This window comes from Oncorhynchus masou, chromosome 20, assembly GCF_036934945.1.
Source record: "Oncorhynchus masou masou isolate Uvic2021 chromosome 20, UVic_Omas_1.1, whole genome shotgun sequence".
Classification (NCBI taxonomy): domain Eukaryota; kingdom Metazoa; phylum Chordata; class Actinopteri; order Salmoniformes; family Salmonidae; genus Oncorhynchus; species Oncorhynchus masou.
This window is the reverse complement of record NC_088231.1, coordinates 11,082,948-11,104,459: the sequence shown is the minus strand read 5'-3', so window position 1 is coordinate 11,104,459 and position 21,512 is coordinate 11,082,948. Positions and strand designations below refer to the sequence as shown.

Below are 21,512 nucleotides of genomic sequence, written 5' to 3'. Positions count from 1 at the left end.
GTGATGCATCCAGGATTCGAACCAGGGACTGCAGTGACGCCTCTTGCACTGGGATGCAGTACCTTAGACCGCTGCGCCACTCGGGAGAACATGGGGTCCAGTGAAATTGAACAGCATAGTTTAGTGTGGGGTATTGAATTGACCTGCATATTGCATATTCACAGTATTACACACAAGCACCACTTCATGTCCAGCAGATCTATGCTTGGATATCACCCAAAATATTATGTCTGTACTTTGACAAAATCTCCAATTCCTCGAAGTAGAGAGTACTTCTACCAGCTGATTGCTCTTCTATTCAAAGTTATGAGACAAAGCTACAGCAGTTTCTAGATTTTTGCATAAACAGACTTGACAGAGACTTGAATGATTTTAAAAATTTCTTCAGTTTTATTTGGTTGACATTGCATCACAAAATATGATATGGTTTAGTGTTTCAGTAGCCCAACATTTGACCTAATATGGTACTAATACATTTAGTCTAACACTTAGAACTACAAAATCAGTAGTTGGTCTAAAACCGTAAAACTCAGTGGAAGAGTATCCTGATTGTGATTATTTTTTAAATAAATGTTTTTAACGAGACCACAGTAAAAGTAACTCCATGAGACCCAATGTAAATTTTCAATTTCACAACTCAAATCACTTTTTGCACTGTAAAAAACAAAAGAAAAACCTTTCCAATTAATGTTTCTATATGATTTTCAACATTTACAGTAGACATACTTGAGTTCCTCTAGGTGTGGTAGGTTGAGGGGAGGAGTAGACATCAAAGCACCCACTCTTTCCCTCTCCTCTTTCTCAAGGTGAGTGTATTCAGCCTGTTCCGTTGAACATCCCAGAGTTAATAGAATTAAAATCGATGACAAACTTGCTTCGCTTGGGCTTGAACTGCCTGGGAACAGACAAACAGCGTGATGAGAAAAGGAGAAAAAGCAAGTCACTCTGTGAAGCTATGAACTTTTCCTGGAACTTTTTCAGCACAGGGAATGGTTTTGAGTGAGACAATAGGGGGAGAGGCAGCAGGGACAAAGAAAGGGGAGACAGTGAAGAAGAAACTCATAGCTTTCAGATTATTTCTCCCCACCCTTCAACTTAATATCCTCCTGCGCCCAGGAAGGAGCTCTGGGGGGGTCCAATTACCCACAAGCCCCCTGGGGAGAGGGTGTAGGGTGGAGCGGCCGCCCACTCTAGGAGGTAATGACCAGGACCAGATTCTGCCCCCCTATTGCCCCTCGCCTCAACCCCCTGCCAAGGTCCCCAACACCAGCAGAGAGCAGACTCCTCCTGTCCTAATCACTCTTATGCCTCTGTGGGTCAAGCGCAATAGAGTATCACAGGCTACATCCCAAAATGGCACCCTGTTCCCTATGTGGTGCATTACTTTTGACCAGTGCCTAGGGTACCATTCGGGTCATAAACAAAGTTTTGTATCATAACAGCTACCATTACTGCAGTGAAATGGCAAGCCACTAACCTTTCTATAAAGCAGTTTCTTAACACCTTGTCGTGGCGTACGTGCCCAAGCAGAAGAGAAGAGGCACTGTAGCGTCACAGTCCACCACTGCACGACACACTAAAAGCCTTGCTGCCTTTTAAAATGCCATCAATAATAGCATTCCAGGACACCTTTCTTTCTGAAGACAGACCCACCGTCCTGCACAGACACACCCTTAGCCTGTTCAGTCGCGCACACACACGGAATGAATGCTGCTTGCAAACCTGCTTTTAAATCCCAAGGCCAAAGATGTTCTCACTCAAATGTCATTTGTCACAGCGCCAAAATACAACAGGTGCAGACCTTACCGTGAAATGCCTACTTACAAGCCCTTAACCAACAACGCAGTTTTTTTTTTAAAAGAAAGAATTACCTCCTAAAAAAAATAAAATGAGGCTATATACAGGGGGTACGGGTACCGTGCCAATGTGCAGGGGTACAGGTTAGTCGAGGTAATATGTACAGTACCAGTCAAAAGTTTGGACGCACCAAACAAGGGTTTCTTTATTTGTACTATTTTCTATATTGTAGAATAGTGAAGACAAACTATAAAATCATGTAACCAAAACAAATTGTTTAACGACTTAAAATATATTTGAGATTCTTCAAAGTAGCCCCCCTTTGGCTTGACGACAGCTTTGCACACTCAGCTGTCATCAAGGCAAAGGGTGGCTACTTTGAAGAATCTAAAATTTATTTTAATTTGTTTAACAATTTGTTTTGGTTACATGATTTTATAGTTCGTCTTCACTATTCTACAATATAGAAAATAGTACAAATAAAGAAAAACCCTTGAATGAGTAGGTGCATCCAAACTGACTGATACTGTACATGTACAGTGCCTTGCGAAAGTATTCGGCCCCCTTGAACTTTGTGACCTTTTGCCACATTTCAGGCTTCAAACATAGACATAAAACTGTATTGTTGTGTGAAGAAACAACAACAAGTGGGACACAATCATGAAGTGGAACGACATTTATTGGATATTTCAAACTTTTTTAACAAATCAAAAACTGAAAAATTGGGCGTGCAAAATTATTCAGCCCCCTTAAGTTAATACTTTGTAGCACCACCTTTTGCTGCAATTACAGCTGTAAGTCGCTTGGGGTATGTCTCTATCAGTTTTGCACATCGAGAGACTGAAATTTTTTCCCATTCCTCCTTGCAAAACAGCTCGAGCTCAGTGAGGTTGGATGGAGAGCATTTGTGAACAGCAGTTTTCAGTTCTTTCCACAGATTCTCGATTGGATTCAGGTCTGGACTTTGACTTGGCCATTCTAACACCTGGATATGTTTATTTTTGAACCATTCCATTGTAGATTTTGCTTTATGTTTTGGATCATTGTCTTGTTGGAAGACAAATCTCCGTCCTAGTCTCAGGTCTTTTGCAGACACCATCAGGTTCTCTTCCAGAATGGTCCTGTATTTGGCTCCATCCATCTTCCCATCAATTTTAACCATCTTCCCTGTCCCTGCTGAAGAAAAGCAGGCCCAAACCATGATGCTGCCACCACCATGTTTGACAGTGGGTATGGTGTGTTCAGGGTGATGAGCTGTGTTGCTTTTACGCCAAACATAATGTTTTGCATTGTTGCCAAAAAGTTAAATTTTGGTTTCATCTGACCAGAGCACCTTCTTCCACATGTTTGGTGTGTCTCCCAGGTGGCTTGTGGCAAACTTTAAACGACACTTTTTATGGATATCTTTAAGAAATGGCTTTCTTCTTGCCACTCTTCCATAAAGGCCAGATTTGTGCAATATACGACTGTTGTCCTATGGACAGAGTCTCCCACCTCAGCTGTAGATCTCTGCAGTTCATCCAGAGTGATCATGGGCCTCTTGGCTGCATCTCTGATCAGTCTTCTCCTTGTATGAGTTGAAAGTTTAGAGGGACGGCCAGGTCTTGGTAGATTTGCAGTGGTCTGATACTCCTTCCATTTCAATATTATCGCTTGCACAGTGCTCCTTGGGATGTTTAAAGCTTGGGAAATCTTTTTATATCCATAACCGGCTTTAAACTTCTTCACAACAGTATCTCGGACCTGACTGGTGTGTTCCTTGTTCTTCATGATGCTCTCTGCGCTTTTAACGGACCTCTGAGACTATCACAGTGCAGGTGCATTTATACGGAGACTTGATTACACACAGGTGGATTGTATTTATCATCATTAGTCATTTAGGTCAACATTGGATCATTCAGAGATCCTCACTGAACTTCTGGAGAGAGTTTGCTGCACTGAAAGTAAAGGGGCTGAATAATTTTGCACGCCCAATTTTTCAGTTTTTGATTTGTTAAAAAAGTTTGAAATATCCAATAAATGTCGTTCCACTTCATGATTGTGTCCCACTTGTTGTTGATTCTTCAAAAAAATACACTTTTATATCTTTATGTTTGAAGCCTGAAATGTGGCAAAAGGTCGCAAAGTTCAAGGGGGCCGAATACTTTCGCAAGGCACTGTAGGTAGGGGTAAAGTGACTATGCATAGATAATAAACAGGAAGTAGCAGCAGCATAAAAATGGGGGGGGGGGGGGGGTCAATGCAAATAGTCCGGGTAGACATTTAATTACCTGTTTATTAGTCTAATTGCTTGGAGGCAGAAGCTGTACCACTTGCCGTGTGGTAGAAGAGAGGACAGTCTGACTAGGGTGGCAGGAGCATTTGACAATTTAAGGCCTTCCTCTGACACCGCCTGGTATAGAGGTCCTGGATGACAGGAAGCTTGGCCCCGGTGATGTACTGGGCTGTATGCAATAACTTCTGTAGCACCTTGCAGTTGGATGCAGTGATGCATGATGGTGCAGCTGTATAACTGAGGACCCATGCCAAATCTTTTCAGTCTCCTGAGAGGGAATAGGCATGGTCTTCCCCTCTTCCTGACGTGTTTGGACCATGATCATTTGTTGGTGATATGGACGCCAACGAACTTGAAGCACTCAAACTGCTCCACTACAGCCTCGTCAATGAGAATGGGGGTGTGCCTGGCCCCACTTTTCCTGTAGTTCACAATCAGCTCGTCTTGCTCACGTTGAGGGAGAAGTTGTCCTGGCAGTCTGACCTCCTTCCTGTAGGCTGCCTCATTGTTGTCGGTGATCAGGCCGACCACAGTTGTTGTTGACAAACAATGATGTGTGTTGGAGTCGTGCATGGCCACGCAGTCGTGGGTGAACAGGGAGTACAAGAGGGCACTAAGCATGCACCCGAGGGGCCCCCGTGTTGAGGATCAGCATGGCAGATGTGTTGTTGCCTACCCTCACCACCTGGGGGCGACCAGTCAGGAAATCCATGATCCAGTTGCAGAGGGAGGTGTTTAGTGATGAGCTTTGAGGACACTTTGGTGTTAAATGCTGAGCTGTAGTCAATGAACAACATGCTCACATAGGTGTTCCTTTTGTCCAGGTGGGAAAGGGCAGTTTGGAGTGCAATGGAGATTGCGTCATCTGTGGATCTATTGGGGTGGTATGCAAATTGTAGTGGGTCTAGGGTTTCTGGGATGATGTTAATGTGAGCTATGTCCAACCTTTCAAAGCACTTCATGGCTACAGATGTGAGTGCTACAGGGCTGTATTCATTTAGGCAGGCCACCTTGGCGTTCTTGGGCACAGTGAAGATGGTGGTCTGCTTGAAACATGTAGGTATTACAAACTCGGTCAGGGAGAAGTTGAAAATGTCAGTGAAGACACTTGCCAGTTGGTCAGCACATGCTCTGAGTACGAGTCCTGGTAGGCCGCAGGGCTTGTGAATGTTTAACCTGTTTAAAAGGTCTTACATCGGCTACAGAGAACGTGATCACGCCGTTGTCCGGAACAGCTGGTGCTCTAATGTATGGTTCAGTGTTGCTTGCCTCGAAGCAGGCATAGAATACATTTAAATCGTCTGGTAGGCTCGCGTCACTGGACAGCTTGCGGTTGGGATTCTCTTTTGTATTCCGTAATAAGTTTGCCAGCTCCACCACATCCGACGAGCGTCAGAGCCGGTGTCGTAGGATTCCATCTTAGTCCCATATTGACGCTTATGCCTGTTTGATGGTTTGTCGGAGGGCATAGTGGGAAAACAGTCTTGTAGCTTAGGATCTGCATCAGACCACTTCCGTAATGAGCTAGTCACTGGTACTTTCTGCCTGAGTTTTTGCTTGTAAGCAAAAATCAGGAGGATAGAATCATGGTCAGATTTGCCAAATTCAGGGAGAGGGAGAGCTTTGTATTTGTCTCTATGTGTGGAGTAAAGGTGTTCTAGAGTTGTCCTCTGGTTGCACATTTAACATGCTGGTAGAAATTAGGTCAAAAGGATTTAAGATTTCCTGCATTAAAGTCCCCGGCCACTAGGAGCACCGTTTCTGGGTGAGAATTCTCGTTTGCTTATGGCCTTATACAGCTCGTCGAGTGCGGTCTTAGTCCCTGCGTCGGGTTTATGATAAACACTCTTGGTAAATAGTGTTGTCTACAGCTTATCATGAGGTACTCTACCTCAGGCGAACAAAACCTTAACCTAATATTAGAGATCACGCATCAGCTGTTAACAAATTTGAAAAACCACCATTCGTCTTACCGGAGGTTGCTATTGTCTTGCCGATGCACAGAAAACCCAGCCAACTGTATATTATCCATATCCTTGTTTAGCCATGACTCGGTGAAACATAAGATATTACAGTTAATGTCCCATTGGTAGGATAGTCTCGAACAGAGCTCATCCACTTTATTCTCCAGGGATTGCACGTTAGCCAGTAGGAGATGATAAAGGCGGATTATCCATTCGCAGACGAATTCTCAAAGGCTACAGTTCAGTCCACAACATTTGACAAATTACAGTAAATTTCTCTAATTCCTATCTATGGCAATGGGACGGCGCTCAACCAACGTGAGTCGGTTCTACCAAAAAAGTAATCATAATTGAAAAGGATAAGGCGTAACACTTGCTCAACACAAAAATGTGTTTTATTTAAGTGGAGTTAAAAGAAACGTTTCAGCCTTCAACAAAGGCAATAATTCCTATCTGCAAATGCAATTCAACTGGTTATACTGCGTCAACACTGATTCAGACATTCGTTCATTGATTTTCCTCAAGGTCAAAAATGTCCCTTGAAACTTCTATTGAGTATGAGATCCAGTTAACAGTCCAATTTAATACACGCTTTCGGTCCAAACGCCAACGGACAGAGAAGATGGATAGAGACGGAAAGAAGGGAGGTTGGAAAGGAGTGGAATAAAATAGTCATCGCAAACGTGTAGGAGGAAGTACATGATCAGCTAGCTCAGGGATTTGGCCTAGTTTCCCAAACTCGGTCCTGGGGACCCCCTGGGTGCACATGGTTTTTTGCCCTAGCACTATACAGCTGATTAAAATAAATCAAAGCTTGAGTATGGGAAACCCTGAGCTAGAGGACAACCTGAATACGTGTGTGTGCGCATGTAGAGGACATCCTCAAACCAGCCTGTGGAGTTAACCTCTACACCTCCATAGACTGGTAGCCCATATGAACAAATCTTCAAATATGGCTATATTAATTTAAAAAAATAATTCAATCAGTGTAAGTGCATCCCAAATGGCACCCTATTCTTTGTAGAGTGCACTACTTTTGACCAGTGCCCTATGGGTAGTGCCATAAAGTAGTGCACTACATAAGGAATAGGGTGTCATTTGGAACACAGCCTATTTCTTGTCTCCTCTGGCTTCCTGTCTCCAACAGTAAAAGTCTTAGTTGATCTGTCGAGGATGAAGTATTAAGACTGTATTTAAATACCTGAGCTGCAACCCTGTGTATTTAATGTGGCTCAGTGGGAGATTTCCATGCCTACTGTGTGTGTGTGTGTGTGTGTGTGTTAAGTAGCAAAAGGGCATTTCAATGGGAATCAATGATAAAGTTCTGTTTATTCATGTACCTGCAGATATAGAGTTTGTGGGTGAATTTGTATTTTTCCCAGTGTGTATATGTGTATCTAGAGAGTATGTATGTGTTGTTCGGGGTCTATACAGTGTGTTGAAGTCCTGCAATGGGTCGGATACCTACAGTTCCGCAGAAAAAACATTCCTAATTTGTCGACGTGCAGAGCTTGCGTTTCCTTCTGCCACGTGACATTACGCTGCAAAGTTTATTTTTCCGGACTCCTGGCTCACGAGAAAATGGGTAACATAACAGGAGAAATAAAAACAAAGGTTACGATGGTGAAATACACCTGGCGCTGCTCGACTGAAATCGGCAGTTTGTAGTCATTGTGGACAAGGAGGACAACCCAGTAGATGGCTGCACAGCCTGCAAAAGTGCAACAGGTATGCGTTTCCGATAATTCAGTTGATTACTACATTAATTCAGACTTTCGTTCAATTCGACCGTTCACAGCCAGTTTAAACCTGTGCATCTGGTAAAAGTAGCCAATAGCCTACTCAATAAATGAAAGCTATTTTTGCAGCCAATAGCCTATTTGATTCTGGGAATTATTTAGGTTTCAATTCAATTATTTGATTATCTAAACAACATTGAATGTAAAGGTTTTCTCCGCACTATTGGTTAGAGCCCGTAAGTAAGCATTTCACTGTAAGTTCTACACCTGTTGTATTAGGCACATGTGATAAACTTTGATTTGATTTGTCGGCTATAGGCTTTCATTTGGTAATAAGAAAGCATGTAGAAGGATCTTTGGCAATGTGCCGCATCGCATTGTAAAAATATGAAGATATAATTCTTAAAGGGGGGCTGAACTTCATGATTTGGCCTAGTTTTTGGGCTTGGTCATTAAGAAATGCTGCAGCCATGACTGATGCCAAACGAGAGTTGTACATTTGTCTCATTAAATGCTTCCAATGTTTGTATATGAATTTCTAAAAATGTATACACTGAACAAAAATATAAATGCAACATGGAACAATTTAAGATTTGACTGAGTTACAGTTCATATAAGGAAATCAGTCAATTGAAAAACATTTATTAGGCCCCATCTATGGACTTCACATGACTGGGAATACAGATATGTATATGTTGGCCACAGATACCTTACATAAAAGGTAGGGGCGTGGCTCAGAGAACCAGTCGGTGTCTGGTGTGACCATTTGCCTCGTGCAGCACAGCACATCTCCTTCTCATAGACTTGATCAGGTTGTTGACTGGGGCCTGTGGAATGTTGTCCCACTCTTCTTCAATGGCTGTGCGAAGTTGCTGGATATTTGCGGGAACTGAAAAACGCTGTTGTACACATCAATCCAGAGCATTGCTGGATATTAGAGGAACTGGAACACACTGCTTCACATCAATCCAGAGCATCCCAAACATGTCCGAGTACGCAGACCATGGAAGAACTGGAAGACATTTTCACTTCCAGGAATTGTGTACAGATTTTAGCAATATGGGGCTGTGCATTCTCATTCTGATACATGGAGGTGATGGCGGTTGGTGAATGGCACGACAATAAACCTCAGGATCTCACTGTGCATTCAAATTGCCATCAATAAAATGCAATTGTGTTAGTTGTATCTAGTTTATGCCTGCCCACACCATAACCCCACCACCACGGGGCACTCTGTTCACGACGTTGTCATCAGCAAACCACTTCCCCATAAAAGGCCTGTTGGACTTACTGACAAATTCTCTAAAACAGAGGTGGTTCATGGTAGAGAAATTCTGGCAACAGCTCTGGAGGACATTCCTGCAGTCAGCATGCCAATTGCCTGCTCCCTCAAAACTTGAGACATCTATGGAATTGTGTTGTGTGACAAAACTGCACATTTTAGAGTGACCTTTTATTGTCCCCAGCACAAGGTGCACCTGTGTAATGATCATGCTGGTTAATAAGCTTCTTGATATGCAACACCCGTCAGGTGGATGGGTTATTTTGGCAAAGGATTAATGCTCACTAACAGGGACGTAAACAAATTTGTGCACAGAATGAGAGAAATAAGCTTTCGTTAGTATGGAACATTTCTGGGATATTTTATTTCAGCTCATGAAACCAATACTACATGTTTATATTTTTGTTCAGTATAGAATATGTAGACCCAGAGACAAGACGATATTACCAAAATATCTACCTGCTCCTTCCATCACACCGCTCGCTCTCCGCCCCTTCTCATCCACTCCCCTAACAGCCATCTCTCCACCCCTTAATCTCTCTCTCCACTGCCGACCCCCCCAGTAGTCCCAGGACAGGTAGTTAGTGGGTAGGTTTACACCCCTGAAACAACCATATCCAGGCACTAACCCCACCCCACAAACCCTCTGAAATATAGGTTCAAAGACACATGTAACTCTGAGGGGAGTGCCATCTAAACCCCAACCCTGTTTGTTTGGAAACCTCTTCACACAAAACTGTCAGCCCTCTCTGGCTGGCAGATGTCAATTAAGTCATCATAACATCCTCGTCCCTCCATCCAGAGGCAACACACACGGCGGCTCAGAAGACTCACTTGTATTGGATCCCTGCCAAGTTAAGCAGCCGTCTGGAGGCAGTCATTTCAGGGATGTCGTGGTACTTGTCTGACAAATAAATCACGTCCTTTATACCTGTAGGTAAGAGACAGCGAGGGGAAAATAAAGGGAGAGAGAGAGAGAGAGTCAATTATCTATCGGACAGGCTCGGGATGATGGTGAGCGGTGACTAAGGGAGGCCTCAGTAAACCCTGCGGAGTGATGAGGGGTGCAATTTTGAGTGGGTGTTCACACACACACACACACACACACACGTACTGTATGGGGGCGGTCGATAAACCCTCAACAGCAGGCTGAGTCCAATACCGAGAACTAAAGACGAAACAGGAAATCTACCAACCCCAGCTGTCATCTTTAAAAGCACCCCCTTCCAACTTAATGGAGGTGTGTGTGTGTGTGTGTGTGTGTGTGTGTGTGTGTGTGTGTGTGTGTGTGTGAGAGAGAGAGACACTAAGCACTATAACAGGGCCTGGCTCGATTAGTATATCTACCGTACCATCATGCTTGGGAGGTCTGCAGCTCCCTACACAAACACACAATTTCACTCTGGCAAAAGGTCACATACAGCGGGTGCCCGCCTTATCTGCCAACACCCCCTGAAACCCCCCTAAACTGCAGAGATAGGATTGGTTGTCCCCCATGGCTCTGTGCTGAGCCCGCCTGATATCTTCCCCGCATCATCAGAGCTTTAGGAGCCGCTGGCTCAATCCGGCTCAGCTTTACCCAGCATGGCTTCCCAGTCTCACCTGCCCTGTATTATCGGACAGTTTCATCTGCGGGAAACTGTGAAAGAGCTGGTATTTATTCTGTGATCCGCTGAGGGGAGACCACGCAGAGTGAATTCTATTCACCACAGTAGATAAAGAGCGACTGACTATAGGGCTGGCTGGTGGTGTTACTGTTAGCAGCACCAGCTCTACAGGGAGTGAAAGACAGGCTAGCCTCTAGTATAGTGGTTTACCCCTTCCAGTAGACAAACGGTGGTGATAATATCCACTCACCTGGTATGGACTGGACTGTTATGCTCATCATATTCTCTTCGTATCACATCTGTAATTTTACAGTTACTACTCCGATCGCTGATGTTAATATAAAAAGGGTGAGAAATGCCAGCATGTGGAGCTACTGAAATCCAACTAATCACAGTAAAGCTACGGCCTGATCCAGTGGTTCTTCATTCTGGTAATCCAGGGTGCATGTGTGTTTTTTTTGCCCTAACACAACACACCCGATTCTACTCAACTCATCGTCAAACCTTTTACTCGTGGAATCAGGTGTGTAGTGCAGAAATATGCACCCATTTGAGTCCCCAGAATCTAAAAAAAAAAAAAAAAAAAAAAAAAAAAAAAAAACACTGCTCTGAATTACAAGAGTTTAGCCTACTTCACAACAACTATACAGATGACTATTCAAAAGAAACATTAGCAGCGAATAAATATGTACGAAAACAACAAAGCATATCTGAATGTGTGCAGCGACGCTGCCTGGGATAACAATGGATCAGATAAATAAATAAAACGCACAAAGCGTCGCTTCTCCCAAGTGGAAGTAACAAAGACCTTTATGGTCGGATTGTTTGCAGCCGTAGAAGGCCACAGAGTGCAGAGACAGTATGTGGGGCGAGTTCCTTTATTCATAAATCACCCGCTGAAAATAATATCTCTGATATTTAGATTTGCATACAAGGTATTATCCTTATTCCTAGGTGGATTGGTTTTGAAAAGCACAGATGCGATGAGCGTGAATCTACATACATTAACACACACAACCTATGACTTTCTGGGGAAGAACTTGTACACTTAAAAAAAAAAAAGTGTTCCCCCACAAAAATAAACTGCAAATAAACACATTTAATCAAACTTGCTTACTTATTGAAGTAATGTCAGGGTGTGAGTTTACATATGGTAGCAGTCTGAAAGGGGATAATGACAATGTTCCAAATGTATAGCCAATAAACAAACCATGAATAAAAATGCTTTGTCAATATTTCCTGGTGAGGGCTCTGCAGGATTTGGCATTAGCGCTTGGCTGAACTCCAAGGGCTATAATGATTGGTTGTGAAGATGGTAAAGGCGGGGCTCCAGCAGTAGGTGGTGCTCATGCTGTCAGACCAAAATGAGTCTTAGTAGCACAGAGGGGGAAATCGGGGAGATGGCTTGAAATTACACTGGTTTATTTTGGCACAGAATCGTGTGTGTGAATAATGTCCTTACTGTGTAATTGGGCAACTGGGCATTTCGTTTTCATGTGTGTAAGGAAGGCGCGGGTTGTGTGTGAGAGTGGGATTGTGTGTCGTTTGGGGGTGCAGTGGTTATGAAGTGGGGCTTCACAGCCTCACAGCTCTAATAAGAAGGAAAAGCATGTAGAGGATCCAAGATCAGCCCAATCGACGGCCTTGAGTTAACAGGCTGTAGCACGGAGAAGTGGTGTGTTTCCGTTTGAAAGCGCTGCTTCCAAGAGAGAAAAAGACTCATTCACACTGCTTGAGACAGTTTCAGATAACCTTCTGCACCAAACGGGGAGCTTTACAAGTCGCCAAGGACAAGACCTTTAGTCTAGTGTACGATAGCCGACACACATCATTTAAAAGCAAATGGGATGAAATTAAACTAGTTTGTCTAAAACTCATCCTTCAGAGCCAAGTTGGGGGGGGGGGGGGGGTTGCTTAACGACCATAGAGATGGGGATCTGAGTGTCGGAATCTGGTCAAGCAGTAGTGGTCTTGACTCAAAAACCACGACCCCCCCCGGCGAGCCAGCCCAGTCTCAGCCACCTTCTGCCTATGCTTCTACTAACTATCGGTCTCCCTTTCCCCAGGTACTGTCCAAAAACAGACAAGAAAATCTGAAGTTCCTAGATGGGGTTCTGAGTCTGACAGATTGAGACACCAGTAGTAGTCATGTTAAAAAAAAGTGCAGAATTGAAGAAATGTACTATTGAAAATCACCCACAACGACTTCTCTGATCTTATAGTGAAGCAACAGAGGAAAACAGATCCATATTTTATATATAAAAACGTAAAAAGGAAAATATCTTTAAATAAAGCAAATTTGCTCTCTCTCTGCATCTGGGAAATATCTATTTATTGTGAAGTATACTGAAGGTGATATGCACATCCCAACCTTTTAGAAAACCGATGCCTCTGTAGATACTGTCAAAAGAAAAGGACTGCACGGCACACTGTCTAATTTATCATGTCTAAAAAAAACAAAGCCTTTTATCCATCTCTAGCCGTTGCCAAGACAACACTCGCAAAAAAGAAAAAAACAATTTGTAGATTGAAGACTGAGAACAATACATTTGAACTGCTAACCGACCGCAAAGCGCTACTGAAGGTTTTCGGACTGCCCAGTACATCACTGGGGCCAAGCTCCCTGCCATCCAGGACTTCTAGATCAGGTGGTGTAAAAGGAAGACTAAAGTCATAAACTGTTCACTCTGCTAACGTCTGGAAAATGTCACCGGATCATCAGATCTCAGACCAAAAGGCTCCGAGACAGCTTCAATCCCCAAGCCTTAAGAACGCTAAATAGTTGCCCTGACTATCTGCATTATTTTCTACATTGTAGAATAATAGTGAAGACAACACATATGGAATCATGTAGTAACCAAAAAAAAGTGTTAAATCAAAATATATTTCATTTTAGAGATTCTTCAAAGTAGCTACCCTATGCCTTAACAGCTTTGCACACTCTTATTTTTAACTCTGCATTGTTGGGAAGGGCTCGCAAACAAGCATTTCATTGTAAAGTCTAGACCCGTTGTATTTGGCGCATGTGACAAATCAAACATTATTTAATATTGTTATCAAACTAACCAGAAACACTGGAAAACTAGTAAACAGTCATGCTGGGATGGAAAACTAGTTGGAAGCAGAGAGACCGTTTGAGTAGTTAAAAAACGCACCATTCTGGAACGTTCCATAACAGTGACTTGTCCACTGAGGACAGCTTAACTTTTTATGGCTGCAGGGGGAGTATTGAGTAGCTTGGATGAAAAGGTGCCCATTGTAAACGGCCAGCTCCTCAGTCCCAGTTGCTAATATATGCATATTATTAGTAATATTGAATAGAAAATACTCTGAAGTTTCTAAAAACTGTTTGAATTATGTTCGAGTATAACAGAACTCATACTGCAGGCAAAAACCTGAGAAATTCCACTTCCTGTTTGGATTTTTTCTGGGGATGGCAGATCTTCAACCAAGCTCTCAATTGAAATTACAGCGAGATATGGATGAGTTTTCACTTCCAACGCCTTCCACTAGATGTCAACAGTCAATAGAACTTTGTCTGATGACTAATGTGAAGGGGGGGGTAGAAAGACACAGGAAATAGTCACCACTGCCATGAGTTGACCATGCATTCACTATGCTCGTTCACAGGGGAAGCACCTGTGTTCCACTGGTCATCTGAAGCCATTCTAATTATCCGGTTGGAACGTTATTCAAGATATATGTAAACACATTCTAAAGATTGATTCAGTATATAGTTTGACATGTTTCTACTGACGGAACTTTTGGATATTTCGTCACGTTAGTGGTCAGGCTTCGACTTTGGAATTGTTTACCAAACGCACTAACCAAAGTAACTAACTGGACATAAATAACAGGCATTTTCGAACAAATCAAGCATTTATTGTGGACCTGGGATTCCTAGGACTGCATTCTGATGAAGTTCATCAAAGGTAAGGAAACATTTATCATGTATTTTCTGGTTTATGTTGACTCAAATATGGCGGCTAATTTGGCTACTGTTCTGAGCGCCGTCTCAGATTATTGCATGTGTTGCTTTTTCCGTAAACGTTTTTTTGAAATCTGACACAGCCGTTGCATTAAGGAGAGGTATATCTATAATTCCATGTGTATAACTTGTATTATCATCTACATTTATAATGAGTATTTCTGTTGAAACGATGTGGCTATGCAAAATCACTTGATGTTTTTGGAACTAGTGAATCTAATAAACCAATGTAAACTCAGATTTTATATAAATATGAACTTTATCAAACAAAACATGCATGTATTGTGTAACATGAAGTCCTATGAGTGTCATCTGATGAAGATAAAGAAAATGAATCACTAAAACTTGAATTATTTCTGCTTTTTGTGAATGCAATATTTCGCTGGAAAATGCCTGTGCTTATTGTGGTTTGGTGGAAACCTAACATAATCGTTTGTAGTGCTTTCGCTGAAAAGCCTATTTGAAATCGGACACATTGGGATTAACAACAAGATTACCTTTAAAATGATATAAGACACACGTATGTTTTAGGAATTGTAATTATGAGATTTGTGGTTTGAATTTGGCGCCCTCTATTTTCACTGGTAGTTGTCATATCAATCCCAGTATTGGGATTGCAGCCATAAGTTAAGTCATTCAGAAGAGAGGAAGGAGGGGGTAGGGTAGCTAGCCATTTGGGACCAGACTAAAACTTTAGAACATTTCAAATCATCCCACTCTCACAGGAGTGGTAAGTGGAAGTTGGTGTGTGTGTGCATGCCTGTGAGAGCATGTGCCTGTGACAGACGCATCCCAAAGTGACAAGATGGCAGAGATGGATGGCAGGCAGGCGCTGGGGAGTCAGTCCAAGCCCAGTAGACTGAGGAGGCTCCCATGAATCCATATATTAAGCATCCGTTTGACCAGCTACGACGGAGAGGAAAGAGACCAATATCAGGCGAGGAAAGCAAAAGGAAAAAAGGAGAGGGGCGACTAATACATGGCAGTCGAGAGACCGAATGAGAAAGAGGAGTGAGAAGGCAAGGGAAATCTGAGGTGAGGAAGAAAGCAAACTCTCGTTATTTATGGGATGAAATTAAACTAGTCTGTCTAAAACACATCCTTCAGAGGGGGTTTGCTTAACGACCATATAAGGTCAGGGCTCTGTGCAGGAAAGTCAAGTTCCTCCACACTGATCTTTGACAAACCATTTCTGTATGGACCTTGCAGGGACATTGTCATGCTGAAACAGGAAAGGGCCTTCCTCAAACTGTTGCCACAAAGTTGGAAGCACAGAATCGTCTAGAATGTATGTTGCAGCGTTAAGATTTCCCTACACCTGAACTAAGGGGCCTAGCCCAAACCATGAAACTGCCCCAGACCATTATTCCTCATTTGGCACGATGCAATTGGGCCATGGAAACCCATTTCATTAAACTCTCAAAAAGTTGTGCGCTGACGTTGCTTCCAGAGGCAGTTTGGAACTCTGTAGTGAGAGTGTTGCAACCAAGGATAGACGATATTTACACACTACGAGCTTCAGCGGTCCCGTTCTGTGAGCTTGTGTGGCCTACCACTTCGTGAGCTGTTGTTGCTGCTAGACGTTTCCACTACACAATAACAGCACTGTATATTTGAGATAGATGCACTATATACCTCCTACCTCTGCACATTAATCTGGTACTGGGCCTCCCTGTATATAGCTCCATTCTTGTATTTTATTCCTCGTGTGTTACCATTTAATGTTTCAAATCTGCATTGTTGTGAGGGGTTGTAAACAAGCATTTCACAGTTAAATCTACAAGAGTTGTATTTGGCAAATAAAATGTTAGACTTTTTATTTGAAGTGACTTACAATAGCAGGTCTTGTAATGGGCCAGTGATAAACAGGAGAAGGAGACACTATGGAGGAGCATTCCAATGGGATTAGGAAAGCAACAAAAATCCTACAGATTAGCTAATGGGAATACAATGGGAGCGGGGCCACTGGGAGGAGAGGGGTGAAGAGGGGCAACCAGTGAATTAGCTACGTAGACTCAGAGGACGGATAACCTGCTAGGTTGTAATTACATTGTTAGGACAGTGCCGTCCGCTTGTCAACAAATATTCTTCATTTTCTGTACAATGACCTTAAGATGGATAATGATTCCTCAATTCAAAGTCCCATACTGAGGCGTTAAGGCTAAATGCACCAACGCATAAATGAACTGAGGATTGGGAACAGATAGTTTGGCACTACCGGCGCGGGAGTCAGGCCAGGCTACATAAATAAATAGTTACGTACCATTAACTGTCTGGTAACGGAGGGGTGGAGGAGAGAGGGGGTGAGTAAAAGTAAATAATTGGGTGAATAAAAGAGAGCCAGTGAAAATGGGAGAAAAAAGCCAAAGATAAAAAGGTAGAAAGAGATTGGAGAGAGAGAGTTCTGGGTGGCTCCACACAAATGGTGCTGCTTCTCAGTAACCATTTGAACTCCAGTCCAAAAATAAGCCAACTGAGAGATTTGTTGAAACGTTGATTGAACGGGTGTCCTGCTGGAGACTGAGAGAAAAGGAGGGGGAGCGGTGAGAATGATAAGACCACAGTGCCCCCTAAAGCCAAAAGAGTACACCTCTTTTTCCCTCCATCTCTCATCTGAAGAGCCTGTGTATTGAGAGGCCAAGAGGGTTTCGTTCAAGGCGCGCACCAACACACGTTGAGGGGCCGAGAGGCTAACGTTCAAGGCCTTGCAAACGTTACTTAAAAAAAGGACTCGGAGGATCCCTTACCGTTCTTAGAGAGCTGAGCTGTTCGTCGGTACGCGAGGCGCATTTATTAAAACACACAAACGACCAGGCAGAATGGCGCACAAACACACAGAGAGCAGCCCACGCTGTAGTTTAACATATTCCCTAGGTTTCAGAGGTTGAAACGCACTCTTAGACACCACACATGGAGAAGTTCTACTCAAGGCTGAATGGAAATAAGCCCATTTCTAGAGTGAGAGACAAAAACCAGACGAACAGGTGCAGCACTAAAGAGCGCTGTGGAATTGAGCCCAACTGCCTTCCGTAGGCCTATCGGATTTACTGACACGTTTCACGGTAAATAGCAAACACATTTAAACTACTATTGCTAAATCCTCTGATTCTCCTCATGCTGTAAACAGTGAGACGGATAGATAGGAGAGAGAGAGTTGGGGAGAAAAAGAGAATTAGTAAGAGATCCAGAGAGGGAAAAAGCTTTTTCTAGTGGCGGGGCGGAGTGAACAGTCATCACACGCCACCTTTGTGAAGCACGGCACTTGTTGCCGTTAAGTTTCCTCCTCTTGAAGGTGCAGGTGAACGGGAAGTGGTGTATAAACTCCCTCCTTAATGAAGTAGGAGCCTGGAGAAGGAGCTTACACCCCACTGTGCCGGGGAGAGGAGAAGGCCTGGCAAGGTAATCAGAGTGAAATAGTGTGAGTAGGAGAGTGTCGGAGCTATGAGTATGTGTATGCATGCCTGCATACATGTCAGTATATATAGCTCTGTGTGTGTGTGTGTGTGTGTGTGTGTGTGTGTGTGTGTGTGTAGGAGTTGAGTGTGTGTGTCTGTGTCTCACTTCCTTCCGTATGCAGCTCCAGGAGGGCCTCTCGCCTAAGGAGCAACAGCAGGGGTTTGTGGGAAGATAACGGGGGAGGGAAAGTTTTTCGAGCAAGGGCAGAAAGCGGTAGAGAGGGTGCGAAGGAGAAAGAGGAAAAAGAAGCTCCGCTTGCTGTTTGTGTTGTTGTTTGAAAAAGGCGGAGGCTGTGGAGTATAATCATCTCGCTTTCTATCGTAGGTGGGAGGGAGCAAACGAGGGGTAGGGGTACGGGTTGTACCCCCCCCCCCCCCCTTGAAACCTTGTGCTCCATTAGGGGTCGTCCCCAATCCCCCGTGTGACGTCGCTCCCTCGCCAAGAATACTGTCGGAATCACCTTGACACACAGACTGTACCACGGCACATGCACGAGGGGGGTGCGTTTGATCATCGAAGCAACACACTCTGCTGACAATCTGTTGAGATTGCTCTCGGGACAATCACCACAGTTGAATTAGTATTCAAAAAAATAAATAAAAAATAGGTCTGCCATTTGGTAAACAAACACCGGTACAGGAGGAAGCTAAATACAATGTCAGGGAAGCTAAACAGCTATGCATTGTGGTTGTCAACCGGGATGTATAGAGAGAAAAGATAAAGGATGTGTTTGGTGGAAGGAGGAGAGGTGTCTCGCTGTGAATAGCTGAGTCAAGGACGAGAGAGGGAGGAGTGTGTGTGTCCGAGAGAAGAGGTATAGAAAGATAGGAGGAGTGTGTTCATCTGCGTGTGTGTGTGTTCATCTGCATGTGGGGTCTCACCTGCTTGGATGATGAGCTTGGCACACTCATTGCAGGGGAACAGAGCCACGTACATGGAACAGCCCTTCACGTCCGCTGAGTTCTTATTCATGATCGCATTCAGCTCCGCATGGCACACTGGAGGAGAGAGGGGGAGGAAAAGAGGGGGAGAGTAAACCCACCAGGGGTGGCAGTGAATCAAAAACTGAGACGTATTAATATGCAGATAGAGGTTTCCTAGTTCCAACAGCCACATACAACTAATCAACTGGTCTAGGATCAGTCCCCCCCTTGTCCATATAATCTCATTCATTCATTGATCTAAAAAGACTAAACTGATCCTAGTTCAGAAATTCCACTTTCCACTTTGGAAAGTAATGTGCTGAGTTGAACAGATGCCTCCTCTCTCTCCTCCACCATGGCAGACATAAAATGGCTCATTCCTAACGTTAATTATGGGAAATTAATTGCCCCATCAGCGACGGCGGCCGATTATAGAGCACCACCACCACCCCTCAAACTGTAGTGTGATTACCATATCCCCTCACTAGCCCCATGCCAGCCAGCCAACCTCGCCGATTTGCTTTGGCACAACAGAGCACGGCACGACATGCACGTTGGTCCACTGCTCTCACAGCAAGCAGGCAGAACTCATATGATCAGGCCCATTTGAGAGAAAGAGCCATGGGATGGTTCCCTTGGAGAATTTGTGCAATCGGTTGTCATGGCAACATGTATTTGTTGGGGAACATAAGATATTATCCTGAGCACTGTTTAATGTTAGTCACTGGTCTCAGTTACTATTTGAGCAGTGGTAGTTACCATTACCACCACTGGTGAATAGCGTTAATGAACACTGATCCGCACTGAGACCCAACAGCCAACCCCCCCTTTAAAACTGCTCCTGAAACTGACTATTAATGCGGACCTCACAAAAGCCTTCTCTGGTCCCAATTAGCTGCAGAGTCAGTTACTTGAAAACAGGTAATTAAATGACCCATTTGTGCTTGTAAAAAAAATAAAATCAGCTGAGGTTTACCAGAATGGCCTTCCCAGGTAGAGGGCAATTATACCCAGTAACCATGAGACCTTCTGGACAAGAGGGATGCTAAGAAAGTGTGTTAGTGTGTGTGGTCTTGGCTAACAAGACTGCTGTTCCTTGTAATTGCATATTACAGCCTTTATTACAGCCAATTATCTCCCTTTGAAGATGATTAGACATCTTCCACAAGGTCCCCCTTTACCCAGTTTCACAAAGAAATGGCTATATACAAAAATATAAAAAACATTACATTGTGCCACGCTATGCTATGACCTGGGCAGCAAATTTCCACAAGGTTCTGGATAGTGGCAACCCTAAGAGGGCTTTTAGGATACCCCTGGATGGGGTGAAGAATATATCCTGTGTTTGAAGATAAAATATAATGAGATTCTTCCTTCTAACAAGAAGAGGATAGAGCGAGTGCATGAAAGAGAAAGAGCAAGGAAGAGGGGAGAGAGACACCCATTGGCCAGAAAGAGTGGGTGAGAAATAGATTAGGAGAAATAAGTGATTCTTCACCAAGCTTTGCTAAAAGCACAAGAAGACTTGGGCACAACTAAGCACAATATGTTGCCCAATATATTCCATCTGCAAAAACATATCTTTATAAAAGAGCTTGATATAGGTAGGGAGAAACTAGACAGGAAATACTAGGGTGTTTCTCTAAACCCTTCTAAAATTATTCTGAAGTGGACTGGAGGAAGAAATTAGGCCTACATCCTTTGAATGTAAAAAAGGGCTGCCTGGATAGTCGCCAACTCATTTACTTTCGTTGGTTCGCTCTCCCTCTCTGTCCTCCAAACTAAGCAACCCCCCCCTACCTCTGCATATTAACTGGAGACATCCTTAAAGCGTCAGGTATCTCCACACACAAAGCTTCAGGTCTTAACTCAAACTGCTTTCAATTACCGATGAGACAAAGAATTCGAAAATAACTCCTTCAAAGATTAACTGGGCAGTTAGTTTGACTTTCCATATTTTTCGTGGAACCCTCTCTCCTGAACTCAGGAGATTAATTATCTGGTTCCCGTGGCGATTAGAAACGGCTGTGATGAAACAGTGACGCGTCTTACGTACAGTCTGTCTGGGAATGGAATATTCTGGAACACCTGTAGCCAATTGCATGTGGATGTTAGGCTGCCTGTGACCCAATAGAATAGTGTATAGGGTTTCTGTAGGAAGCCAGAGGGAGGGGTCTGGAATTGAAAGGATAGACTGGAGTGCACTGAAGGGTTAGGACTGTACATTGCCAACCTATAAAGCCCTGCAGAAGTTTCTATTAGGCTACAATTGTATTATCTGTAGTGGTAGTAGTAGGCCTTGGGCTATTAGGTAAAAGAAACTGTACACGTGCAAAGTGTGTGTGTGTGTGTGTGTTCTGGCAGATGGTCAGTTAGGTGCTCTCTGACCACTGTAGCCAATTAAAGAAGCTATTGAGAGGTCAGAGGTCAAGATTGGCCACCTGTCAACTGACATGGAGTCTTGTATTTGCATGCACCTTA

The 21,512-nt window shown here is 43.6% G+C and overlaps 1 protein-coding gene across 1 annotated transcript in view; it reads right to left on the bottom strand.

Annotated features, from left to right (window-relative positions):
• Positions 1-380: 380 nt before the first annotated feature.
• Positions 381-21,512, bottom strand: part of LOC135506974 (deoxycytidylate deaminase-like) — a 36,086-nt gene continuing 14,954 nt past the window's right edge. The window contains exons 4-6 of the mRNA XM_064926415.1: positions 18,990-19,106; positions 9,892-9,988; positions 381-895 (exon numbers count right to left, since the gene is read on the bottom strand). Coding sequence (XP_064782487.1) covers positions 817-895; positions 9,892-9,988; positions 18,990-19,106 — 293 coding nt within the window. The 3' untranslated portion in view covers positions 381-816. The remainder of the gene's footprint in view (positions 896-9,891; positions 9,989-18,989; positions 19,107-21,512) is intronic.